Here is a 23,232-nt window from a genome sequence, read left to right on the forward strand (position 1 = left end):
TTGTAGAATACAATGAAGTATTTACAGGGTTACTTCATTTTAGCACCTGGGGACAATTTTATTAGCTGAAGAAAGAAATTATTTTAAATTGCTTAGAAATGTGGAGTTCAATTTTCATACTGCATAAGAGATTAAACCACAAACACAGGCATGCATGTCCACCATGAGAACAAGTTGCCACCCAAACCCAAATGAGCCACCTCACATTGTCTTTGCTAATGAGTATTTGTTTGCGCCTTGTTCAGTCATCCAGAAATGCTCTTTAGCAGGTATAGATGGAAACCAGTTGCGCTGACTTCTTCCCATTTTTGAAAATTGGGATGACATTTGCTCACCTCCAGTGATAACATAGTTCCTCAAAGACCACTGACAGCAGGGTAGGACCATACTGTGCAAGTTCTCTCATTTCCCCAGAATATAATTGGTCTGAGGCCAGAGATTTTAGCTCATTTAGAGCAGCAAGGTGCTCTTTTAAAACTCCCTCACCTATTTTGGACTTCATTTCTCTCATACAGTTATGCCTTTTCCAGTCTGATGAACGTTTGTCCCTGACAGAGCAGATAAGCAGAGGAGCTGGGCAGTTCTGCTTTCTGTGTCATCTCTATCCCTCACCTTCCCCTTCTGCCCTAATCAGTGACCCTATCTCTTTCTGGTTCTTCTTTCTCCAAATGAAAGTGAAAAGGCCCTGGATGTTGTTTTTAACATCGTCACAAGTCTTGCTCAATTCCAGCCTCAACTGTTCCTCACTGTTTCTATATTGTTCTTGATAGTATTTGCCCTCAGTTATGCATCTCTCATTTCATCCCATGTTGATACACTTTTAGAATCTGAGCTCGTTTAGGATCCCCTATGTGGTGGCATGCATCTTGTTAAACATCACACTGCTTTATAAGGCCTCTTTGGGATTATTTGCGGTTATGTTGTCAAAATTTTATTTTTGAAAGTCTCACAGGCTTCTTGAGCCGTTTTCTCTTTCAAAATTTAAGATCATGGGATCACTATGCTTTCCCCCCTTCTTAATCTAAGAAGATTAGATTAGTTAATCTTAATTAATCTTAATCTAAAAGATAGATGCCACTTTACTTGTCTTAACAATTGTTCAAATCGATCGTAGTATATAGGGATTAAAAAAAATAGTATAACATCCCTGATGGTTTATTAAGTCTGTCCCTGTATAACCTGATCAGTCTTCTGAACTCTCTTAAATTCTGTCTGCAAATGACAGAGGTTTGGCAATCAGCCTTTCTTAGTTCTTTTCTTGTATAAGGAACATCTATTGATATATGTGCTTTGTGAAGTGAGAGAGAAGTTAAATTTGTTAGAAATCTTCATTCTTAACATGGCTAAGGTAGTGTTTAAGTGAGGAGAGATAAGTATTTGAAAGTGATGTTGTTATTATTTCTTAATAGAAGTAAAATTTATAAAACATAAAACAGACTTATTTGGGAGGGGAGAAAAAGCTTATTATATAAAATTTGAACCTATTTAGTTCTTCATTTCAGTCTCTCAAGACACTTTCACTTAATATTCAGATTCTGCCATTTCATTTATTTTCTATGCTTTCTTGCTCTGTATGACTGTAGCAAATAAATAAGGAAGTGTAGAAGGATGTCCCAAGAACTGGGAAACAAAGATATTGTGTTCAATTTAAGTTTGTCAAGTGATCCCACTCGTAAAACCAACACCTCAATTGAAAAAAATAAATAAATAAACATTTCCATTGCTTCATGCCACATTCCAGTCAATTCCTACTCCCTATAGGCACCTGTTGTTATCATTTCTATCACCATAGATTCGTTTTGTCAGTTCTTGAATCCATATAGATGGAATTGTGCAGTATGTGCTATTTTGACCAACATACTACTTTTGAGAGTCATCCGTGTTGTGAGTATATCAATAGTTCACTCCTTTTTATTGCTGGTTAATATTCACATTGTATAAATATACCACAATTTGTGTATTCTTCCGTTGATGGATATTCAGGCTGCTTTCAGTTTGGGGATATATGAATAAAGACACTATGAATGTTTGTGTACAAGTCTGTTTGTGAGCATATGTTTTTATTTCTTTGGGGTAAATACCTAGGAATAGAATGGCTGAGTCAAATGTTTAAATTTATAAGATAGCGCAAAACACTTTTCTAAAGTTGTGCCGTTTTATACTCCCACCAGTGATGGTGGAGCTGTCCATTAGCTCTACATCCTACCAATATTTGATCTTAAGAGTCCTTTTAATTTTTGCCATTTTGTGGGATTTGAAGTGGTATCTTGTTGTGGTTTTAATTTGCATCGCTCTGATGACTGACAATATTGAACGTCTTTTCATGTGTTCACTGGCCATTCATGAACAGAGATCATTTGCCTTCTTATTGGGTGAAAGTAATATTTTGAGATCATTGATATAACTTGGAAACTGGAAATGACAGAGACATTTCCCTACTTTTTAAAAAATTTTCTCTGAAGACTCCATTGCACAGCAGTGTTGCTGCTTGGACAGTGGTGCATTGCCTTTGTAGAAGCCCTGCTCCATGGACATCCCTGTCGCTAATACGAAGTGCCAAACATTTTAATTTTCTTTGACTAGTTGCTGAAGATTGTCTCTTCAGAGCCATCACCAGTAACTTGTTGCTTAGAAGCCTACTAGGTGTTTTAAAATACAGAAATATAATCATTATTTTTACCACATGTAATATGCTTATTCATTTAGTTATGTAGCCAACAAACTTTTACTGATTAACGTGGTGGAACACTCAAACATAAAGAAAACAGTGTCCTAGGCTTCCCTGGTGGCACAGTGGTCAAGAATCCGCCTGCCAATGCAGGGGACATGGGTTTGAGCCCTAGGCCAGGAAGATCCCACATGCCGTGCAGCAACTAAAGCCCATGTGCCACAGCTACTCAGCCTGCACTCTAGAGCCCATGAGCCACAACTACTGAAGCCTGTGTGCCACAACTACCAAAGCCCATGTGCCTAGAGCCCGTGCTCCACAACAAGAGAAGCTACCACAATGAGAAGGCTGTGCACTGCAACGAAGAATAGCCCCCGCTCGCCTCAACTAGAGAAAGACCCGAGAGCAGCAACGAAGACCCAAGGCAGCTTAAATAAATAAATAAGGAAGGAAGGGAGGGAGGAAACAGTGTCCTTGCACTAAAGAAACTCATAAACTTGCAACCAAAATAAGGATGTTTAATTTTATATAGACTATGAAAGACATCCTACAGTTGATAGGCAGTAGAATTTCACGGGATAGATGACTTCTAGTTGAAATTTTATTCGTGTGATAGTATTTGGGGTGTGTTTTCATTTATCCATTTAACAGACGTCTTTTGAGCACTACTATGTAGCTGGCGCTTTGCTAAGCACTAGAGTGAGAAAACCAGTGATGATTCTGTCTCCCGGAGCTCATAGTCTAATGGACTGAAATGGAAGGATTGCATAAGTAGAAACAAGGGCATTTGTGATGGAGGAAAGAGAATGGCAAAGGTCTAGGGAATGGCCGAGGAATCACTGTGAGTTTGTCCATGTATAAAGAATTGTAGAGTCAATTTGAGAAGCCTAGAAAGGTTTCTCCCAGGATACTATGAGGTTCTGAATGTTACCTAAGCTATTTGGACTTCATTAAACAGGTAATGAGGATTCAGTATGTATATTTGAGCAGAGAATCAACCACCAGCACTGCCCACCAGGAGGATTAATCTGGAAAGGCTATGTATGATGTTTTGGTGTGAGAAGCGATGAAGGAAAATAGTTGGGAGGAAGTATTACTAACATAGGTGAAATGTGGTGAACAACCAGCGAGGGAGGGGGAAGTAACAGTGATGGAATCAACTGGGCAGGAGGTGTAATATTTAGGATCAGTAAGACTTGAATTGGGGAAAAGAAAGAAAGGGATGAAACAAAGATGAACTGGCATCCTGGTAACTGGGAGAATACAGATGTCATTCAAATAGTAAAATCAACAAGAGAAAGCAGTTTCAAAATGATGTTATTGTTGGCTTCAAAATGTTTTCTTTGAGTTTAAGAAACATTTAAAAGTTTAATGTTTTCTTTGACTTTCTTTGGGTTTAAGTCAAATGGAAATGTGCTGAAATGCTAAGGAGTGGTTAAGAAGGAAGCTTCACTAGACATAAAAAATTTAGAAAACATTAACATTTGATAATTGAATCTTTTCCACTACACAAATTAGATTTCTAAGGAAGTCAACAACACCTCTTTTTGCACCTATCTCTGATCTTTTAGGGATTCACATGAGTAATTCCAGAAATTTTAACAGAAGACTTGCTTAAGTCCCCTGGCTGTTTTATTCTTAGGTTCTTCTCATTTGTATATAGTTCAGCAAGATACAAATTGTTGACCCTGTACAAATATGTTAATAACAGAGAGAATCCATTCTTGTGCCTGATTTGTCTGATTTCCAGAGGATGTGCTCAGTTAACAACAGCTACACAATTGTCTTTTATCATCTTCTCATCTAATTCCATGAAGGAGAGAAGCATTGCCATACAACAGATAATGAGTTGGAAAATAAGAAAGCTAACCTCAGAAATTAAGGCTTTAACAAAAAAGGGTAGCTTGTGTTTAATGCCTGTGTAACTTGGCAAGAGGGACATAAAAGGCTTAGCGATGCCCAACATGTGCTTAGAGGTGGATTGTTAGTGGATGTCTTGGGGGTTCTATAATCTAAGCTAATGTTTAAAATCAATTAATTGATGTTAGACACAGGGATCTGTTTTTATCCCTCTTTATTTCTGGGCCTTTCCATTCTCAAGGGCCTGAGAAGCTAAAGCTTACTTTGATAACTTGTTATTTGTGGTAAGCGATGAGACTTCAGTGAAACAATTACTTTTTAATGTCTCTCTTCCATACTAGGGTGTTGAATATATTTCAAAAGTTTACTTTTGACCTTTCTCAGATGGGAAACCATTCAAGAGTACTGTCATATCTTGCCTAGTTTTATGCTCAATTTATCAGTGAATATTTCTTGAACCAATATTAAGGTAAGCAGTATCCAGCACTGTGTCCAGTGCCTCAGGCTTTGATAATCATAATTACCACAATCTCTGTGTTTCTTCTCCTGATCATCTCCCCAAACCTAGGTACATATATGTATACACACACAATCATATACACAATCACACAAGTAATTGGTCTCTTTTACAGATCATCTCCATAATCTCATTATAATACAGTGTTGTATGTAGTTATTTGCTTGCTATTCTCTCCGCCATGAAACTGAGTGTTGACAGGAAAATACGAACCTATTTATCACTGTAAAGGTATCAGATACAAAATAGCAACCTAACTACTTGTTGGAGTGAATCATACTGAAGAGAATACTTACCTGCATTGAACAGTTTACCTACACTAAACAACCATTTAGAGATTATGCCACAGTTAAAGCACATAGAATTCCTTTGAGTACAGAAAAGGAGTTTGTTAAGGGACAAGTTTAATTCCTGATCTCTTATTCATTCTCTCATGAATATATTTTAATTCATCTTTGTCCAGTGATTTTTAGCAGTGGGTGGGTCAAATATAGGGTAAGTAGGTACAAACAGCTTTATGAGAGCAATACTCTATTTTTTTTTGAAATGGAGAATTGTACTGCCTCTCACCTTTCTGTATTATGCACATCATGAGATCTCTTTTCCAGCAGATGAACAGAAAATGTTTCAGTGTAGAGATATAGCAAGGGCCAGTCATGACAACATTACTCCTCTCACTTTCCTAGGTAACAATTTTCATGCAAATATTCAGGGAGTCCCCAAATATGTTTGGATTATGAATGCTACCTTTGAGGTTACCCACAAAGTTTTCAATGAAAATGAAAAATCCAACCATATTCAGAGCCAAACCCACATCACAAATTTTAGACTTAGCTCTGCCAGTAATGATCACAGTTATATTTTCAGTCCTAATTTTTCCTCTGGGGTCCAGCCCAGTATTTCCAACTGCCCAGTTGATGTATTTTCCTTCATTCACATCTCCACTGAATGGCTAAATCCCATCTATCTACCTCCCAAATATCAGTTGGTTTCATCAACTTTTCTCTGCTTGTACCACTGACTCCCCAATCCACACTACTCTTTCTCCTCACCTTAACTACACTGATAACTACTTAGGTCTTTCTATTTCCACTCTAGACCTTCTCCAGTCCATCCTTCTACTGTGGCCAATGATGAACAGCACTTAGCGTAGTGCCTGGCCAATAGGAGATGCTCAATAAATAGTTGTTCAGTCAATGAATGACTCAGTGGGTGAAAATATTTGATAAACATGGCAAGTACCAACAGGAACTACGACTTTTCAGAGCCAGTGAGATGAGATAATGAGATTAAGTGATGAGATATCTCACGTTTTTAAAACTATCCTAGTAATTACGTAGAAAGAATTTATGCCTCTAGTCACGTGTTCTATTACCAGGACCACGTAATGAAAGCATGGTCAGAGACAAGAGCCTCCTTTTGATCAGAGAAACGTCAGTTTGTTTTCTTAACAGATCTAAGTAAATGGAGAGAAAAACAGCTCTTCAATATTTCCAGGTAGTTCTCCTGGAGTTCTAATGAATGATGTAGAAGCCAAGAAGGATTGAATAAATCTGTGAACCTAGAGAGGCCTAGCATTGATTTGAACAAAGTAAAACCTATTAACTTTGCAAAGTTGTGTGCGTCATAACCACAGTTTTCTTTAAAGCAAGGGCCACTGCTCTCAGAGGGCAGTGGAAGGCATGTATGCTCCACCTAAAGGCATTCAAATTATTAAAGTCCTAATGCCAAAGCATGTCTGAGGACAGATTTAATTTGCAGCCTTCAGTTTCAGATCCCCAAAGGCAGAGATTTAACATATATATATACTGTTTAATTCCTTTGGAATCTGCTTGAAATTGAGAAATGCGTGTTTTGGGGGTTTTCCCCCCCCCCAAGGCATTATTTCTTGGGGAAGGAAGAAAACAAAAGCCTGAGATAATCTGATAAAGCATGTAGTACTTAAAGTGCTTTATGATGAATTCATTTGGTATCCACGTTACTAGAAGTGATAATAATGAATGTATATATCACTTATGTGGATGAGATAAACACATCTAAAGGAAATTTCATTGTAACTTGATATTAGGTAAATGTGCCATTAAAATAAATCGCTACTGTACATAATTTTCCTTTAGTTCATTGGCAGGATGTTTGCTTTGGAAAAGGAACAATCTAATTCTAGTTTGAGGAGGAATTCTCATTATTCTTTTATAGCAACCATTATCAGGAGCAGATAGTGAATTGTACCAACGAACACATCTACTACACAGGAAAAAAGAGTACTAGATGAAATCTAACCAGACCCCCTGCTGCCTCCATTTCCTGTAACAAACTAACAAAAACATACATGTTGTTTTAGCATTATCATTAGTGGGACACAATAAATGTTTACTGAAATGCAAAACAAATGAGACCAGGAGAAATAACAGGCTAAAAAGGTACATTTTAGTTTTGATTGATCATTTGTGAAGGCTGCTCCTCTTTGATTTGATTTAGTTGGCAAATCACAAATAAAAGATCTATAGGTCCTTAGATAAAAGTTGAATCTGAGGTACAGTTCAAGTTTATAGACATTTTATGGTCGAAAGAAGAAAAAACTCCATCAGTATTACTTAATCCTTAGCTATGAAGTCTAATATAGACATGAACGCTACCAATGAATGACACTAAATAGAAATATTTTATAAATACCTGTACAAAGGTGCGGCACTTAGCTCTCTCTCGGCTCTTCAAGGGTCCAGCAGAAGATGAACATTGAAGCTGAGCAATGAGTCTGATCTGCAAAACTTGGGACACTCAAGGAAGCAGAAACCCATTCTGTTTTACTGGGAGTTGGAGTTAAAGTTGGAATTGGGGAGCAGCAGTAGAGCAGGCTGCAAAGGCAGAGGAGAGAACAGGCTGTAGAGGCCCTTCAGACTTTGCCTGGTAGGCTAGTATTTGGACTTAATCTTGTAGTAAATATGTAGGCATCACTCTTGATCTCCTCACTCTGGGCTCTCTGGACCTTGATTCTTTCCTCCTACACCTTTCATTCTTTACTAAAAAATTACCACTTTTCACTTTTTTTAATCCTTCCTATTTTTGTGTTTACTATTCTTTTTTTTCACTCTGCCTCTCTTTCTCCCTCTTTCAAAGTGCTGGATTTCCCCAGTTTTAGCCATCTTTCAATCCTTGTCACTATCCTCATGAGGTGCTCTCACAGGGTCATCAAGTCTTTCATGAGGATAGAATCACCCAGCCCGTGAATGGGCTAGGTTGAGTGTGTCCTGTTGCTAAGTCTGCTGTTTTCCTTAAGTATGTGTCCATTTCCTTACAGAAATTCATCACCTAACAGAAGTTGAAAGATATTTTCTGAGCACGTTAAAACCTCTAAAGATGGTCATGACTGTATAGTCTAAGAACTAACATGAGAGACAAACTTGTCCAATTTATCTTTGAGAAAAGGACCAGAAACAATTTTTCAGACTCTAACTTGAATCCTAGGGACTGACAAAGAGGAACAGTGGCAAAGATAGTGCATCATATTTTTTATGAAATTGCACCATAAATTTCTACCTGGCAGTTTCACAAATCTCTAGAGGGTTCATATTATTACATGTTTTCACTTGACCAATGAGTAAACTGAGGCAATGATTAATCTGTCTCAAAATAAAACATTAACAGACTTACCAGTAAATCACAGGATTGGATTTTTGACATATCTGCTTGTTCAGTGAAGGTTTTTTGTTTTTCTCTCGTTTCCCTCAGTCTTTATCTTTTCCCCCAATCACTTTTTGTCTCGTCTATTTTCCTGTTCCTCCTAGTTTGTGATATTTTGCCAATTCTTTATCTCCTACATAGCTTATCCAATTTGTCATTGTACAATTTCCCATAACTGCTTCTTAGCTTCTTATTTTTCTTCATTTGTCACATTTTATTTTCCAGGTATTGTGTTTTGATACAGTTTTGGAAAGTTTTACAAAAATACTTATTAAACTTACGCAACATTTTCGTATAAAATGTACTAGTTTCTTTGGCTCGTATTTTTCCCTCTATAAAAATCTATTGATAGCTGTTCCTTCCTTGCCTATAATTCTTCTTCTCTTCCCTCAGTTTGACCAGACTTGGAGGACTTAGATATGTGTGTCACTTTCTATAATTTAGGAACATTTCTCAATTTAAAAAGCACACAAGAAGTTAATAATAATGCAGTAACTCTAAAACATGCCCCTTCTGCTCCCTTGCCTGCTCCACGTATTTCTTGCGTACCTTTCTTTAATAGTGTATCTATTTTGTACACCTTTGTCCCCTTTCACACAGAGATTCTGATTCAGTTGGTTTACAGTGGAATTCTGGACTTTTAAATTTATATTTTGAAAAAGCTCCCTAGGGGAGTCTGATAAGCAGTCATTATTAAGAATGATGCTTTAATATTGGAATCAAAACACAATAAGCTTTCTAACTTTGATGAATAACCCAATCAATTTAATTATGATTTTTTTCTATCCAAAGCTAAGACTAGATGTTAATTGCCAGAGAAATAGATAAGGATGCTTATGACAACAGAACATTAATATGATATCAAAGCTTGGAAAGTTCACTGGTAGTGAATAATTTAGTACTTAAAATACTTAGAAGCTATAGAATGAAAATTAATTTGTTTTTCACTAAGTGAATAAAGTTGATTGAGGTTTTACATTTAATTTTGTAAGTCAAATTTTATCTTTGGGCTCAGAGGCTAACTGTAAAACAACATGTACAAGTTTTTACTTCCTGCTTTGATCCATTATTTTGTCGTCTTAAGCTTTATTACTGAAAATTCTCCTCATGTCAATCATATACTATAAATACTTCTCCTGATAACAAAATCTCACACAAATGCAGTACACTATTTAATGAGCTCTTCTTTCACAAAATTTAAAAAAAATCTGAAGGCCCTGTTTTGGGACTCTATATAAATGAGATTTGTATCTAACGATTTTAAATTATTGCTTCATTCTTAGCTACTCAGTTCTGTTGCTTATCTGGGAAATAGAAATAATAAAACCCTTGCTGATTCTACAGTTGGATTGTAAAAGTCACTGTAGCCATCAGCCATGAAGTAGAAGGGCCAAGATCAAAAATACAAAGCAAGGGGGCTGAGAGAAAATTCTGAAGCAGCTTTAGTTTATAGCATTATAACCTAGCCTCAAGAATTCTTTGATTCCTTAACAAAGATCCAGAAGGCATTTATTCTATCATGTTATTACTCAAAGTATTGTTCCCAGACCAACGATATCAGTATCCCCTTGAAGCTTGTTAGAAGTAGAGAATTTGGGGCCCTCGACAGACCTACTGAATCAGAATCAGCAGTTTAACAAGATCTCTAGGAGATGTGCACATTAAAGATTGAGACGCAGTGCTATAGTACACATCTGATAGGTGCTCCATGCATTTTTTTTTTGTTTTTTTGCGGTACGCGGGCCTCTCACTGCTGTGGCCTCTCCCGTTGTGGAGCACAGGCTCTGGACACGCAGGCTCAGCGGCCATGGCCCACGGGCCCAGCCGTTCTGCGGCATGTGGGATCCTCCTGGACCGGGGCGCAAACCTGTGTCCCCTGCATCGGCAGGCTGAATCCCAACCACTGCGCCACCAGGGAAGCCTGCTCCATGCATTTTTAAAAAGTATTTCTAACAGTCGTGGGTATTGGACACCATTGGAGATACAAATTAGAGTCATAATCTTTCTCCTCTAACGGCTTCCCTGACTTTGGTGTTTTCGGCAAAGGTTTCCCCATTTCAGGAGTCATTCATGATTGCGTGACCCAGCTAGTTCTCCAGCCCTGTTGATTCTGCCTTAACAGTTCATGTTACCTCTTGCCTTTCTGTTCTGGTGCATTGTCTAAACTCTAGGTTTAGCCCCAATACCTACCTCACAGACTCCTGTCCTAGCTGTTTTACCTGTGTCCCTGCCTTAACATTAGCCTAAACTTTGCCTCAGAATTACCTAGGAACACAGCTCTAGCTCTGACACTCCTGTACTTATGTCATTTTCTGTTTCTCTCCAACGAATTGCAAAGTCTTTAATGAAAAGCAAAGTCCTCTCTGCCCAAGCCCAATATTAATCCAGGGCTACACCTCTCCCGAAACTTCCACTCTCATATGGTGACAGAGAGCCCAAATGTATACTCGGGATCAGATCACAAAAATTGCACACCATAGGCCTTGTCTTCTGCCATCCCCTCCCCACCACCGCCCCGACCCTGCATGTCCCTAAGGCCTACCTATTCTTTCAATTCCAAATTATCCCCCAAATTATCTCCTTTTCATCCTTCCACTAAGATCCTCCCCCTTCTGATCTATCATTTATTGAGCACCTTGCTTTCTCTATTCTACTGTATATAGTGTAACAAATGATCATTCACAAATATGTCTAATCTTGTCAGCTAGATTATACACTGCCTAAAACCTAGAAAACTGTACTTATTTCTTTGACTCTCTAGGAGGTCTAGTGATCAGTATTAATACTAATAATACCTTGGCAATGATGAGAACTCCTTCCTTCCTCCCCTCGTCTCCTCCTCCGCTTCCTTTATTCATAGATTCATGCATTCACTCAGTGGATACTTATTGAAACCCCTCATGAGCCAGATGTTACAGTAAGCATTAGGAACAAGACTGTATATAGGACACAATCTCTGACCTCAAGGATTTTACGGTATAATCGGAATATAGACACAGTTTGTTATGAATGGGGCTACCTGTTACTAAGCAATGACTGTCACATGCAACAGTGATCTGAACAGGTGTTAAAGAGTGTGATGCAAGTAAAGTCAACTAGCTGCAAGGAAGTATCACGTGTTTACTAGAGCACATCTCATGCACAAGAGAGTATGGTCGGGAAAGCTTACAAATAGCTCAGTGACTGTGCATAGTTTTATGTTCATTGTGAGGTACTGTGCTCCTGGAATAATGGCCTGTTGTCATTTTTGCGGATTTAGTGAGTCTTTTAACTGCTGAAGTTATACTACCAAAGACTCTAGTATTCAAAATAATAATACATGAAAGTAGTAAAACACAAACAAACAAAAACCCAGTACATTTATGTGTAATGAGAATCTAAAGGAGATTTGACCCAGTCTTAGTAAACAAGCATTCATTTATTTATTTGGCAAGCATGTAATGGAGTTTGTATGTACTTGCTCTTGGGACAGAGGGATTTAAGAATATTATGTAATTAGAATCACATGTACTGGAAAGTGGTCTGCATAATGACTATCCCATCCATACATAAGGGTCTGTGAGTCCTTTAGATTGAAATATGGTAAATATCTCAAGTTCTTATATTACTTCATTTTCTAATCTTCAGGTTTAGTAATGGGTTGTAACTGCCTTACAAATTCTAGATTACCTTTTTTAAATTTTTTTATTTTTTATTTCTTGCGGTACGCGGGCCTCTCACTGTTGTGGCCTCTCCCGTTGCGGAGCGCAGGCTCCGGACGCGCAGGCTCAGCGGCCATGGCTCACGGGCCCAGCCGCTCCACGGCATCTGGGGTCTTCCCGGACCGGGGCACGAACCTGTGTCCCCTGCATCTGCAGGCGGACTCTCAACCACTGCGCCACTAGGGAAGCTCTAGATTACCTTTTTTTTTTTTTTTAAAAAAAAAAAAAAAAAAAAAGGTAGAGTGCCATTTTTATTTAACGGCAAAAGGCATTTTTAATACATATTTGGTTGTAACAGTCTTTTTTAAAAGAACTATTTTTCTGACACTGTACTCTTAAAATTTCATTTAGGATAAAAAGCTAGAAGATACTTAAGCTTGACACCGTCAGTGACTCATAAAAATGTTCTGGTGGCTATAGATTATTTTTAAATTTCTCTGTACCTTAGGGATTTCTTGATAGGCTGCCCCTGAAAGCAATTAATTCTCAGTCTTATGTGGTTTTATAATGCAAAATTCATTGATGGAAACAGAATTTGAAATAAATTTCCTCCTCGTATCGTAATGAATTTTTGTTTAAGTATCTCGAGGCTTTTTTAAAAAATACTCTGGCTACACTATGTTTCTTCTTTTTCACCTCTCATATTGACAGTCTCAAAGAAATCTAAATACTTTCTTGTTTAAATTTTACAACACTTCATACACTATTAAACATGGAATATCCTTGTGGGGACAAGAAATCGAATTTGCTCTTGAGAAGGTTTCCAACTAATTGATTTGTAGGACATTATAGCATCCTCTAGTTGACAAGCTTTACAAATATAAAAACGAGCTGAACTGAGAGGGTGCTTTTTTACTGACACATAAGACGTGTCTTTCTGTCTTGTATCCTTTGGATATGGGCATGTCAGTTTCATAGAGAAACTTTCACATGGAGCTTTTTTATTTCTTTCTCTCCCAATAGAACCGCATGTGGTAGCACGTTGTTTAATCTTTTCTCAAATAAAAGAACATAGGGCTTCATTTTTGTTTTGCCTTTTTGGTATCTCACAGGAACTCCAGGATGGCATCGGGCAGCGGCAAACTGTTGTCAGAGTATTGAATGCAAATGGGGAAGAAATAATTCAGCAGTCCTCAAAAACAGATGCCAATATTCTACAAGAAAAATTGGGAAGCCTGAATCTGCGGTGGCAGGAGGTCTGCAAACAGCTGGCGGAAAGAAAAAAGAGGTAGGGCGACAGATAAAATAGGAATTCTAAAGTTTTAGCGGAGCTGTTTAAGCTGCCCTTAAAAGAAAAAAAAAAAAAAAAAGATTTTGTGAAAGATTATAACCAGGGTGAAAGGCACTAACGTTAAGGAGCCCATCAACAGTTAATAGCAATAGTGAACTTGTTCTTTCTTTTTCTAGAATGATAAAATGCGTAGCTGTTGCTAGTTAAATAGGCAGTGCTTTTTGACTGTTTTAAATTTTGAAGTTTGTTTTAAAAATCACACATGATTGTTTAAATATGAATGTCTTCAGTCTATTCCAGCTTAAACAAGCTGCGTCTCAATTATTTTTTAAAGAAGATGAGAAAGGGAAGTTATAAATGACCATTTTGTAGGAAAGACTGCTCTTTGGCTAGATTTTTTTAACAGCTACAAATGTGACTTATGATGCTGAAAAACATGATAGTCATATTTACCTTTTAGTTCCACTACATTTCTTAGTACATTCTGAAAGAGGGACTTGGGCTGAAAACGTTCAAATCTAGAGAGGAAAACAAAACCTGAGAAAGGTTAGTGTTGAATTCAGTCATCATTTAACTTTCCCTTGGAATGTATCGAAAGCACAGACAGCCAAGTGTGTGCTGCTGCAGTTGGAAAACATAGATATTTTTATAAACAGGATTTTGTATTATGCTTCCAGTTGTTGCGAATGTTTCCTGTTTCATAAGGGAGGACTTGGTCGTTATTTACCAAATGAGACTATTGTTATGAACAATGAAAACTCAGTTCTACTGCCAAGCTCTTGCTTCCTACCTATCATCTACATAATAGGTGGATTTTAATATTCAGAAAACTAGAACAACTCACCGATGAGCGTCTTTGGTGAGGATGTGTTAGAAAGATTTTGGAATTACGTTCATTGTCATTGCCCACCTCCTCTGGCCGCCTTTGCTCATGTTGCATTATTCAGAAAGTAGGTACAATTCATACTGCTGTACAAAATGAATGCATTAGTTGATCTACACACATGTGCACACACAATACACAAATCTTGCTAAAGTTAAAAAATAACAGCATCATCTAAAAACATTTTTATTTTAAATCTTGGTTTAGAAAATATTGTTTTATATATATATATATATATATATATATATATATATAAAACAAAATATATATTGTTTTATATATTATATATATAATCATAAAATAAAGATCCAAACTTTGTAGTTAAATCGCTTCCTTGGGAAAGTCATACACTTTTTTTTTTTCCCAAAATTGAAATCCTTCTATTAAATACACAGCTATCCCATTATTTAAATAACTGATATATTTACACTATGGGCAGGTTTAAACCTGTATAACATCATTTCTGCCCCAGACCCAATCTAGTCCAAAATAAGATGTTAAGAAATGGGGAGATTAAGGAAAATTGAATAGCATGTATAAGAATATGTTGAATTCATAAAGTGAATTAAATTGATTGGAGGATTATTTTTTCATTATTGTATACAAGGTATTGTTTCTCATTTTGAAATACCTTACTCATATAATGTTTGAGTAAAGCTTGTTAATATTTTCTGTAACTTCTTACCTGGATTTTTAAATTCTTGTTATTGGTTACTGACTTCTAAATGCAAATTGTAACTTATAAATGAAGGTAGGGCAATATACCTGTTTCACCAAATAAGCTGTAAAATTTTAGATCTTTCTAAGCTTATAAGAAATTGGTGTATGCTGACTCTTGTGAAATACTACACAAACTGTAGGTTAATTACAGCTAGGGATTTGGCTGTAATTGGTTAGAAAAACTTTCTCACATTTAAACATTCTGACCTACATTAACTATTGTACTTTTGTTCCTTAAAAAGTCAAGATGAGCTTCCTTGAGTTTTTTTTTAACTCAGCTTTTAAAGTTGTCTACTTCATGATACATTTAAAAAATAAATGTTAGCATATTTAAATTTCCACTGAGATCAGTTTTGTGGCATAATCAGGATTTTTGTATCATTTAAATTTTATGAAATGTAAAGTAATAAAATATAAGTGCCATTTCTGTACAAACACACTCACAGCTATTTCCAAGCACCCAGTAGCACATAAAGTGAAAATAAGTAAAATAATATTTTATAAAGAATATGTTAACCTAACAGTTGTGGGAGGGCTGTACATGAGACTGTTATTAATCAGTGTCATGCTTTCAGTGCACCCCAAGCAGAAGTTAGAAGGAGATAGAAGTTATTTATTGCACAGGTGAAAAATAAGATGACTGTTCAAGGTGACAACAGTATTCTTAGTTTGCAGTGGGATTTAAATGCAGCTGTTGGAAATCAATATTTCTTAGTCCATGTACACAAATGAAAAAAGTGTATAATTTAAGCAGTTAAAGTCTACAAAAATTATTTGTAGCTTTATAGCTACAAATAATTTTAAACATTTCTCTTTGAAAATGTAAGCTATCCGAAATATGAGAAGAAAATTCTCAGAAAATTTCAAATAGCAGTGGACATCCATTAAGGTTAGTCTGTGTTGGAAGTAAATGAAGTATGAAATAGTCAATTAGCTGTGCAATTTAATATAGAAAATTTACTGTTGCCTCAATTAGGAAGCAGAGGAACTGGATAACATCTATGGGTTTAAGCATCATAGTAATGAGTTTAATGATGGCTTAGCCACCACAAAGGTCTTTGTAAACGAAGAAGATGCAAATGAAAACCTATTGACCATAAAGGGAAGTCACAGGTTAAAGCAAAGCAAGCCTGTATGTGAAGACGCTTAAGCCTCGGTCCACTGGTAGAATTCAAGGGGTGCCATGAGCTTGAATGGGGGGAAATACCTCTTTGTTTTCACTAACCTCTTAACTGAAGTTGAGCATCCCCTTGCATTTTGAATATAGGCAACAAACCAGAGCAATGCTAGCAGTATCTGTGAAATCACAGATGTGCTCCTATCTCATTAGAGTTGTTACATATATCTCAAAATACGGTTCATGCTTGTCACTGCTTCAAAACTACAGTAGCTATTCGATCTACCACAGTATCTTATTAATGTGTTAATAATAAACAAGCAAGCATTACTTTATCAGAAATTTGTGTTTCTAATAGTTTTGAAACTATTTCAATACAATTGGCTTCCTTTGGAGTCCTATGTATTTTATATTCTGGATTTAAAAACATTATTCTGAGAAGTCTCAGGCTTCACCGGATTGCTGAAGGGGGTCCATAACCTTAAAACAACAGCAACAACAACACTATTTCTAGTCAGCTGTTCGTTTAATCTGCCCAGACCTCATTCTCATACATTGGGCTGGCCAGAAAGGTCATTTGGAAAAACCCGAACGAACTTTTTGGCCAACCCAATACCATGGTTTTACTCCTTTTTGATGGTGTAGTCACCATCCTCAAACATTCACTTATTTTATCCTGGAGTTTTCCAGGAGATGTACCAGTCAAGGGAATGTAGGTGGGCAGGCCTTCAAGCAATGGGTTGCTGACAACATAAGAAACTGTATTTTACTTAGAATAATGTCAGTTTATGAAAGGTTGAATGAAAGAGGGAAGCAGCATAATGGGAGGTGCAATCCCTAATTTGAGGAATCTCTGAATCATTGCCCATAGCAATAAAAAATGACTTTAAGAGATTCTCTCTCTTTTCTTTTGACGAATGTATTACTTCCTCCATTTCACAGATACGACAAAAATTGTACTAGCATATACTGAGGAATAACACCTTTAATTTAAATTTGACTGGGTTGGAAATAGTGCTTGAAGTTTTTCTTCTCCAACATTTTTTAGTGAAAAGTTTCAAGCATATTGAAAAGTTGAAAAACAAGTAGCATAATGAATATGTACCCATATACCCTCCTCACCTCCTCGTACGTTTCTAGATTCAACAATTAACATTTCACCATATATGCTTTTTCTTTCTCTTTCTCTCTACCTCCCCAGTATCTGCCTTTATTTAATATAGGAAATAATATACGCACACAAATTTTTGTTGTTTTAACAGTTGCATGTAAATTATAAACACTTTTATACCTAACCACTAAATACTTCAGCGTGCATCTCCTTAGAATAATGGCATGCCGTATATAACCATGAGTGTTTATCATACTCAAGAAAATTGAAAATAACACCATATTTTTAATGTCCTGTCCATTCATCTTTTCAAAGTAGGGTTTTCTCCGGATATATGCCCAGGAGTGGGATTGCTAGATTATATGGTAACTCTTTTTAGTTTTTTTAAGGAACCTCCATACTGTTCTCCATAGTGACTGCACCACTTTACATTGCCACCAGCAGTGTAGGAGGGTTCCTTTTTCTCCACACCTTCTTCAGCATTTATTATTTGTAGAGTTTTTGACGATGGCCATTCTGATTGGTGTGAGGTGATACTTCGTTGTAGTTTTGATTTGCATTTCTCTAATAATTAGCAATGTTGAGCACCTTTTCATGTGCCTCTTGGCCATCTGTATGTCTTCTTTGGAGAAAAGTCTGTTTAGGTCTTCTGCCCATTTTTGGATTGGGTTGTTTGTTTGTTGGTTTGTTGGTTTTTGTGGTACCTGGGCCTCTCACTGTTGTGGCCTCTCCCGTTGCGGAGCACAGGCTCCGGACGCGCAGGCTCTGCGGCCACGGCTCCCGGGCCCAGCCGCTCTGCGGCATGTGGGATCTTCCCGGATCGGGGCACGAATCCATGTCCCCTGCATTGGTAGGCAGACTCTCAACCACTGCGCCACCAGGGAAGCCCAGGGTGTTTGTTTTTTTTTATATTAAGTCGTATGAGTTGTTTGTATATTTTGGAGATTAATCCCTTGTCAGTAGCATCATTTGCAAATATTTTCTCCAAGTCCATAGGTTGTCTTTTCATCTCATTTATGGTTTCCTTTGCTGTGCAAAAGCTTTTAATTAGGTCCTATTAGTTTATTTTTGTTCCTCTAGGAGACGGATCCAAAAACATATCACTGCAATTTATGTCAAAGAGTGTTCTGCCTATGTTTTCCTCCAGGAGTTTTATAGTGTCCAGTCGTACATTTAGGTCTTTAATCCATTTTGAGTTTATTTTGGCATATGATGTTAGAGAATATTCTATTTTCATTCTTTTACATGTAGCTGTCCAGTTTTCCCTGCACCACTTATTGAAGCAACTGTCTTTTCTCCATTGTTTATTCTTGCCTCCTTTGTCGTAGATTAATTGACCTTAAGTGTGTGGATTAATTTCTGGGCTTTATATCCTTTTCCTTTGGTCTGTATGTCTGTTTTTGTGCCAGCACCGTATCATTTTGATGACTGTAGCTTTGTAGTATAGTCTGAAGTCAGGGAGCCTGATTCTTCCAGCTCCATTCTGCTTTCTCAGGATTGTTTTGGCTATTCATGGTGGTTTGTGTTTCCACACAAATTTAAGGTTTTTTTTCTTCCAGTTCTGTGAAAAATGCCCTTAGTAATTCCATAGGGATTGCATTGAATATGTAGATTGCCTTGGGTAGTATGGGCATTTTAACAATACTGATTCTTCCTATCCCAGAACACAGTATATCTTTCCTTCTGTTTGTGTGGTCTTCAGTTTCTTTCATCAGTGTCTTATAGTTTTTGGAGTACAGGTCATTTGCCTCCTTAAATAAGTTTATTCCCAGGTATTTCATTCTTTTTGATGCAATGATAAATGAGATTGTTTCCTTAATTTCTCTTTCTGATATTTCATTGTTAGTATATAGAAATGAAATAGATTTATGTTTATCAATTTTGTATCCAGCAAATTGACTGAATTCATTGATGAGCTCTAATTGTTTCTGGTAGCATCTTTAGGATTTTCTATGTGTGGTATCATGTCATCTGCAAACAATGAGTTTTACTTCTTTTCCAGTTTCGATTCCATTTGCCTTCTATTTTCTGTATTTCTTTTAAACTGGAAGTTGGGTCTAGATGAAACTTGAAAAAAGACAAGTCAAATGTTTCTGGCAAGAATACTTCATATAGGATGCTATGTAATTGTTATCACATCAGGAGATGCATAATATGAGGTATTCTCACTCTAAATGCTGCTAAGTTTGATCACTTGCTTAAGGTGGCAACCATTAGATATTGAACTGTAAAGTAATGTATTTTTATTTGAAATTAGTAAGTCATCTGATGGCTTTAATACCCATTGATGATCCTTCCCTGGCCCAGTTGTTACACTGGGGACTCAAAATTATGATTTTCCTAGTTCTGACATGAATCCTACAAACTGATTTCTTCTATTAAATAAAAGAAAACACTTCCTTTTTTTCTCTCTTTGATCTCAGTATGGACTTATGGATTCTGATTTAGTCAGTATGTTGTAATGAATTAGTTATCATTCTTGCTGATCCTCACCTCTACCAAATTTAACCAGTGGGAGCCCGTTCAAGCTTTCTGCTTAAATGTCCCAGGTTCACCTTGTATTTTCCCTGCCCCAGGCATGGAATCTACCATTCTCTAAGGACCTCTGATTTCCTTCACTGGAGAATGTTATATAGAAGCCAAGACCCCGGCAGTAACACCTTCTCAAAGGGATACTGGCACCTTTGTGGCAAGCAGTACTAGGGGAAAAAATGTTTTCATGTTACTTTTGCAAGGATGCAGACGTCTCTGTCAGTCACAATGCATCAAAATCCAAAGTAAGGCTAAGCATATTAAAAAGTTCTTATTGTGTTAGACTTCATGTAAAAGCAGTAACTTCTTATTCATTTCATTGCCTCTACTGCTGAATCTTTGAACCAAAGTTTACCTGTATATAATCTATGCTAGTTTACCAAGCAAATTAATGGTGTAAATAAGCTAATGGGAGGCGTTCCTGAATGTACTTAAGGGAAGAAATTGTTTTTTAAAGACCTTAGCTCACTGTTTGCATGCAAATAGATGCTGTTAATTAGAAATGAGCCTTATCTAATTCATTAAAATAGCCCTAGTAGGACCTCTTCTTGAAAATCTCCATTAGCAATTCATATTACTCTACGCACCCTTTGTAAGACAACTGTTTTCTCTTAAGTCTTCTTTAATTTTGGCTTCTCACTAATTCAGATGTCCCTAACGAAATAGTCTTCAGATAGCACTGTTTTCTACAAAATGAAAAACAAAATTTTACTATAATTCACAAGTCTCTTTGTGGTGTAGGCCATATTTTAAATGTAGCCAACATATGCGTGTAAACCAGTGCTAAAAGCCTTCTCACACATTCAGCCTTGGCCCCCCAGGATCCCTCCAGCCCTGACTCTAGTCCGCTTGCTTTATACCTGAACTTCCCTGGTGTCTTAGCACCAGTTTTAACCCTGATTCTTAGTCCAGCCCGAGTTTGCCGACTGAGTGCCCACAAGCTGAATCTAGCTTGGAAAGCGTGTGGTCTTTCTACATAGGCACTGTTATGAAATAATTGTCAACACTTAAAAATTGAGAGTCTTCGTATTTTAAAAAACTAGGATTTTTGTCTCGTTTTGAAACCTTAGATCTGGCTACTAGGCACTCATTCCGACGTTCTCTCAAGGCATGATCAGTTGCAACAAAGTAACAGATGTTTCTTGCTGCTCAAAGTGTGGTCTCTGGACCAGAGCACAGACATCACCCAGGAGGTGCTAAGAAATGCAGAATCTAATAAATCATAGTCATCATTTTAACAAGATTCCCAGGTGATTCATGTGCATCTTAAAGTTTGAGCAGCACTGGTTTGGGCAAGCAAACCTTCTCTTCAGTTTGCCACAATTGTTCCACCTCAGTCATTTATATTAATTGCTTTCCCATAGACATTTGACTTCATAATACATTATAGAGACCCTTATATACGGGCGATGATGATGATGATGATGGTGGTGGTGGTGACAGCACTTAATATTGCCACGAGCCGTTCCAAGTGCTTTACATAGCTCATGTAATCCTCATAACAACTCTCTTCTTATTTCCATGTCTACAGAAGGGCAATCGGAGCACAGACTGCTGAAGTTCTTTGCCCCAGATCACATAATTAGCAAGTATTTGAACCAGGATATAAGCCCAAATAGTCCTAAGTCTCGCATTGTTATTCTAGATCCGATTTTACATTACTTAGCTTGGACCTTTAGTATTCTCTAAGATATACTTCTGTCGACTAAAAATATATATATACAACCTAAAAGTTGAGAGTTATGTTTTATTCGGAAGATATACTGAGGCCTTCAAGCCTGGGAGGGAGCATCTCAAGTAACCCTGAGAAAACTGCTCCCAGGAGGCGAGGCCGAGAGGGGAGCTAGGATATATAGGAGTTTTGCAACAAAGGGCGGGTAGTCTGAAAGTCAAAAGATTATTGTTAATTAAAGAAAACCAGATATCTCAGGTTAGGGAATTTAGTGCTTCTCTTCCTATGAGAAGATACAAGAGTCTGGGCTCACTGAAATCATTCGTTTGATATGCACCCCAGCTATCTCAGGCCAGTATCCTGTCTTTTCGCATCCTGAGTTTCCTCAGGGCTCACCGTCGGGTGTGGCTGCAGTCTTATGGCTGCTAGGTGGCAGGTATTCTTTGTTTCCTTCCTGAGTTCCCTCAGGACTCACTGGTGGAGGGCTGCAATCTCTGATGACCGTGACATCCTTTGTTTACTGATATGGCAAGCAATATTTTATTTCTCACTTACAGTTTCTGCCCACCAGACTCTCACTTACCAAGCCCATTCCCTTACCTGGCCATACTCAGTAGCAAGTGAATAGTACATGAAATCTGTTCTGACCTATCTTTGCAAGCATGTTATCCGCCGTTTTCACCATTGCAGCTGGTGTCTAAAGCATAAAATGACCTGAAGTGTTCTGTCATTCAGCTTTTGCAAAAGCCATTTACTTTTGTGTTAAATTGCCTTTCCTCTTAATTTTTGTTCAAAGTCCTACCCATGCTCCAGGAGCCAATTGAAGTGCTATTTCCTCAATGAATGTTACCTGCTCTTCTCAAGCAGGAGTACTTTGCTCTCAAGTTCTTCTTGCTCCTTTTCATAACACTCACATAACATTTTACATATCTATTATATATCATATGTACATATACTTTATTTCCCCAGCAAGATTGAAAGCTTCATGAGGGCAAGGCAGCATCTTACTCTTCTCTCTGTAACCCACAGTACTTAGCAGAAAATCGAATACATTGTGGATGACCAAAAATTATTTTCTCAATTTAAATAGTAAAAATTTCTCTCCAGATTTTTCAATTCAGATTTTCAATTTTTCAAAATTAAGCTAGGCATTTAAATCTTTACACTTGACATTGTTACATAGGTTAAAATAGATCTACAGAGCCAGAACAATTTTTTTTAATGTTTTTATAACATCACATTTCCATGGATACATTTTTAGTTCTGAAAATTGGACTTGATCAGCTTTAATCTTAAAAATGGAAGAAGTTGGGTTAATAACTCATAGTTTAGGTGTTCTCCAGAGTTTAATACTCTTAAGAGAAAATGACTTCAATTCCCATAGTTATTTACACCAAAAAGAAGGTCTTTGATTCAAACACTTTGTACATTTGTCTGTGTCAGTCTTACTGGATCACAACTAGTAAATTCTAGTGATCTAAGTAGGAATTAGGCTTGAAATTAGGTATTTTACCCTCATCCAACCTGTAACCAGAAGAT

At 37.1% G+C, this 23,232-nt stretch overlaps 1 protein-coding gene across 1 annotated transcript in view; it reads left to right on the top strand.

Moving 5' to 3' along the window:
• DMD (dystrophin) overlaps positions 1-23,232 on the top strand; it is a 1,809,438-nt gene that overhangs the window by 897,415 nt on the left and 888,791 nt on the right. The window contains exon 43 of the mRNA XM_007456856.1: positions 13,480-13,655. Within this exon, the coding sequence (XP_007456918.1) occupies positions 13,480-13,655 (176 nt within the window). The remainder of the gene's footprint in view (positions 1-13,479; positions 13,656-23,232) is intronic.

This window comes from Lipotes vexillifer, unplaced genomic scaffold (assembly GCF_000442215.2).
Source record: "Lipotes vexillifer unplaced genomic scaffold, Lipotes_vexillifer_v1.1 scaffold207, whole genome shotgun sequence".
Taxonomy (NCBI): domain Eukaryota; kingdom Metazoa; phylum Chordata; class Mammalia; order Artiodactyla; family Lipotidae; genus Lipotes; species Lipotes vexillifer.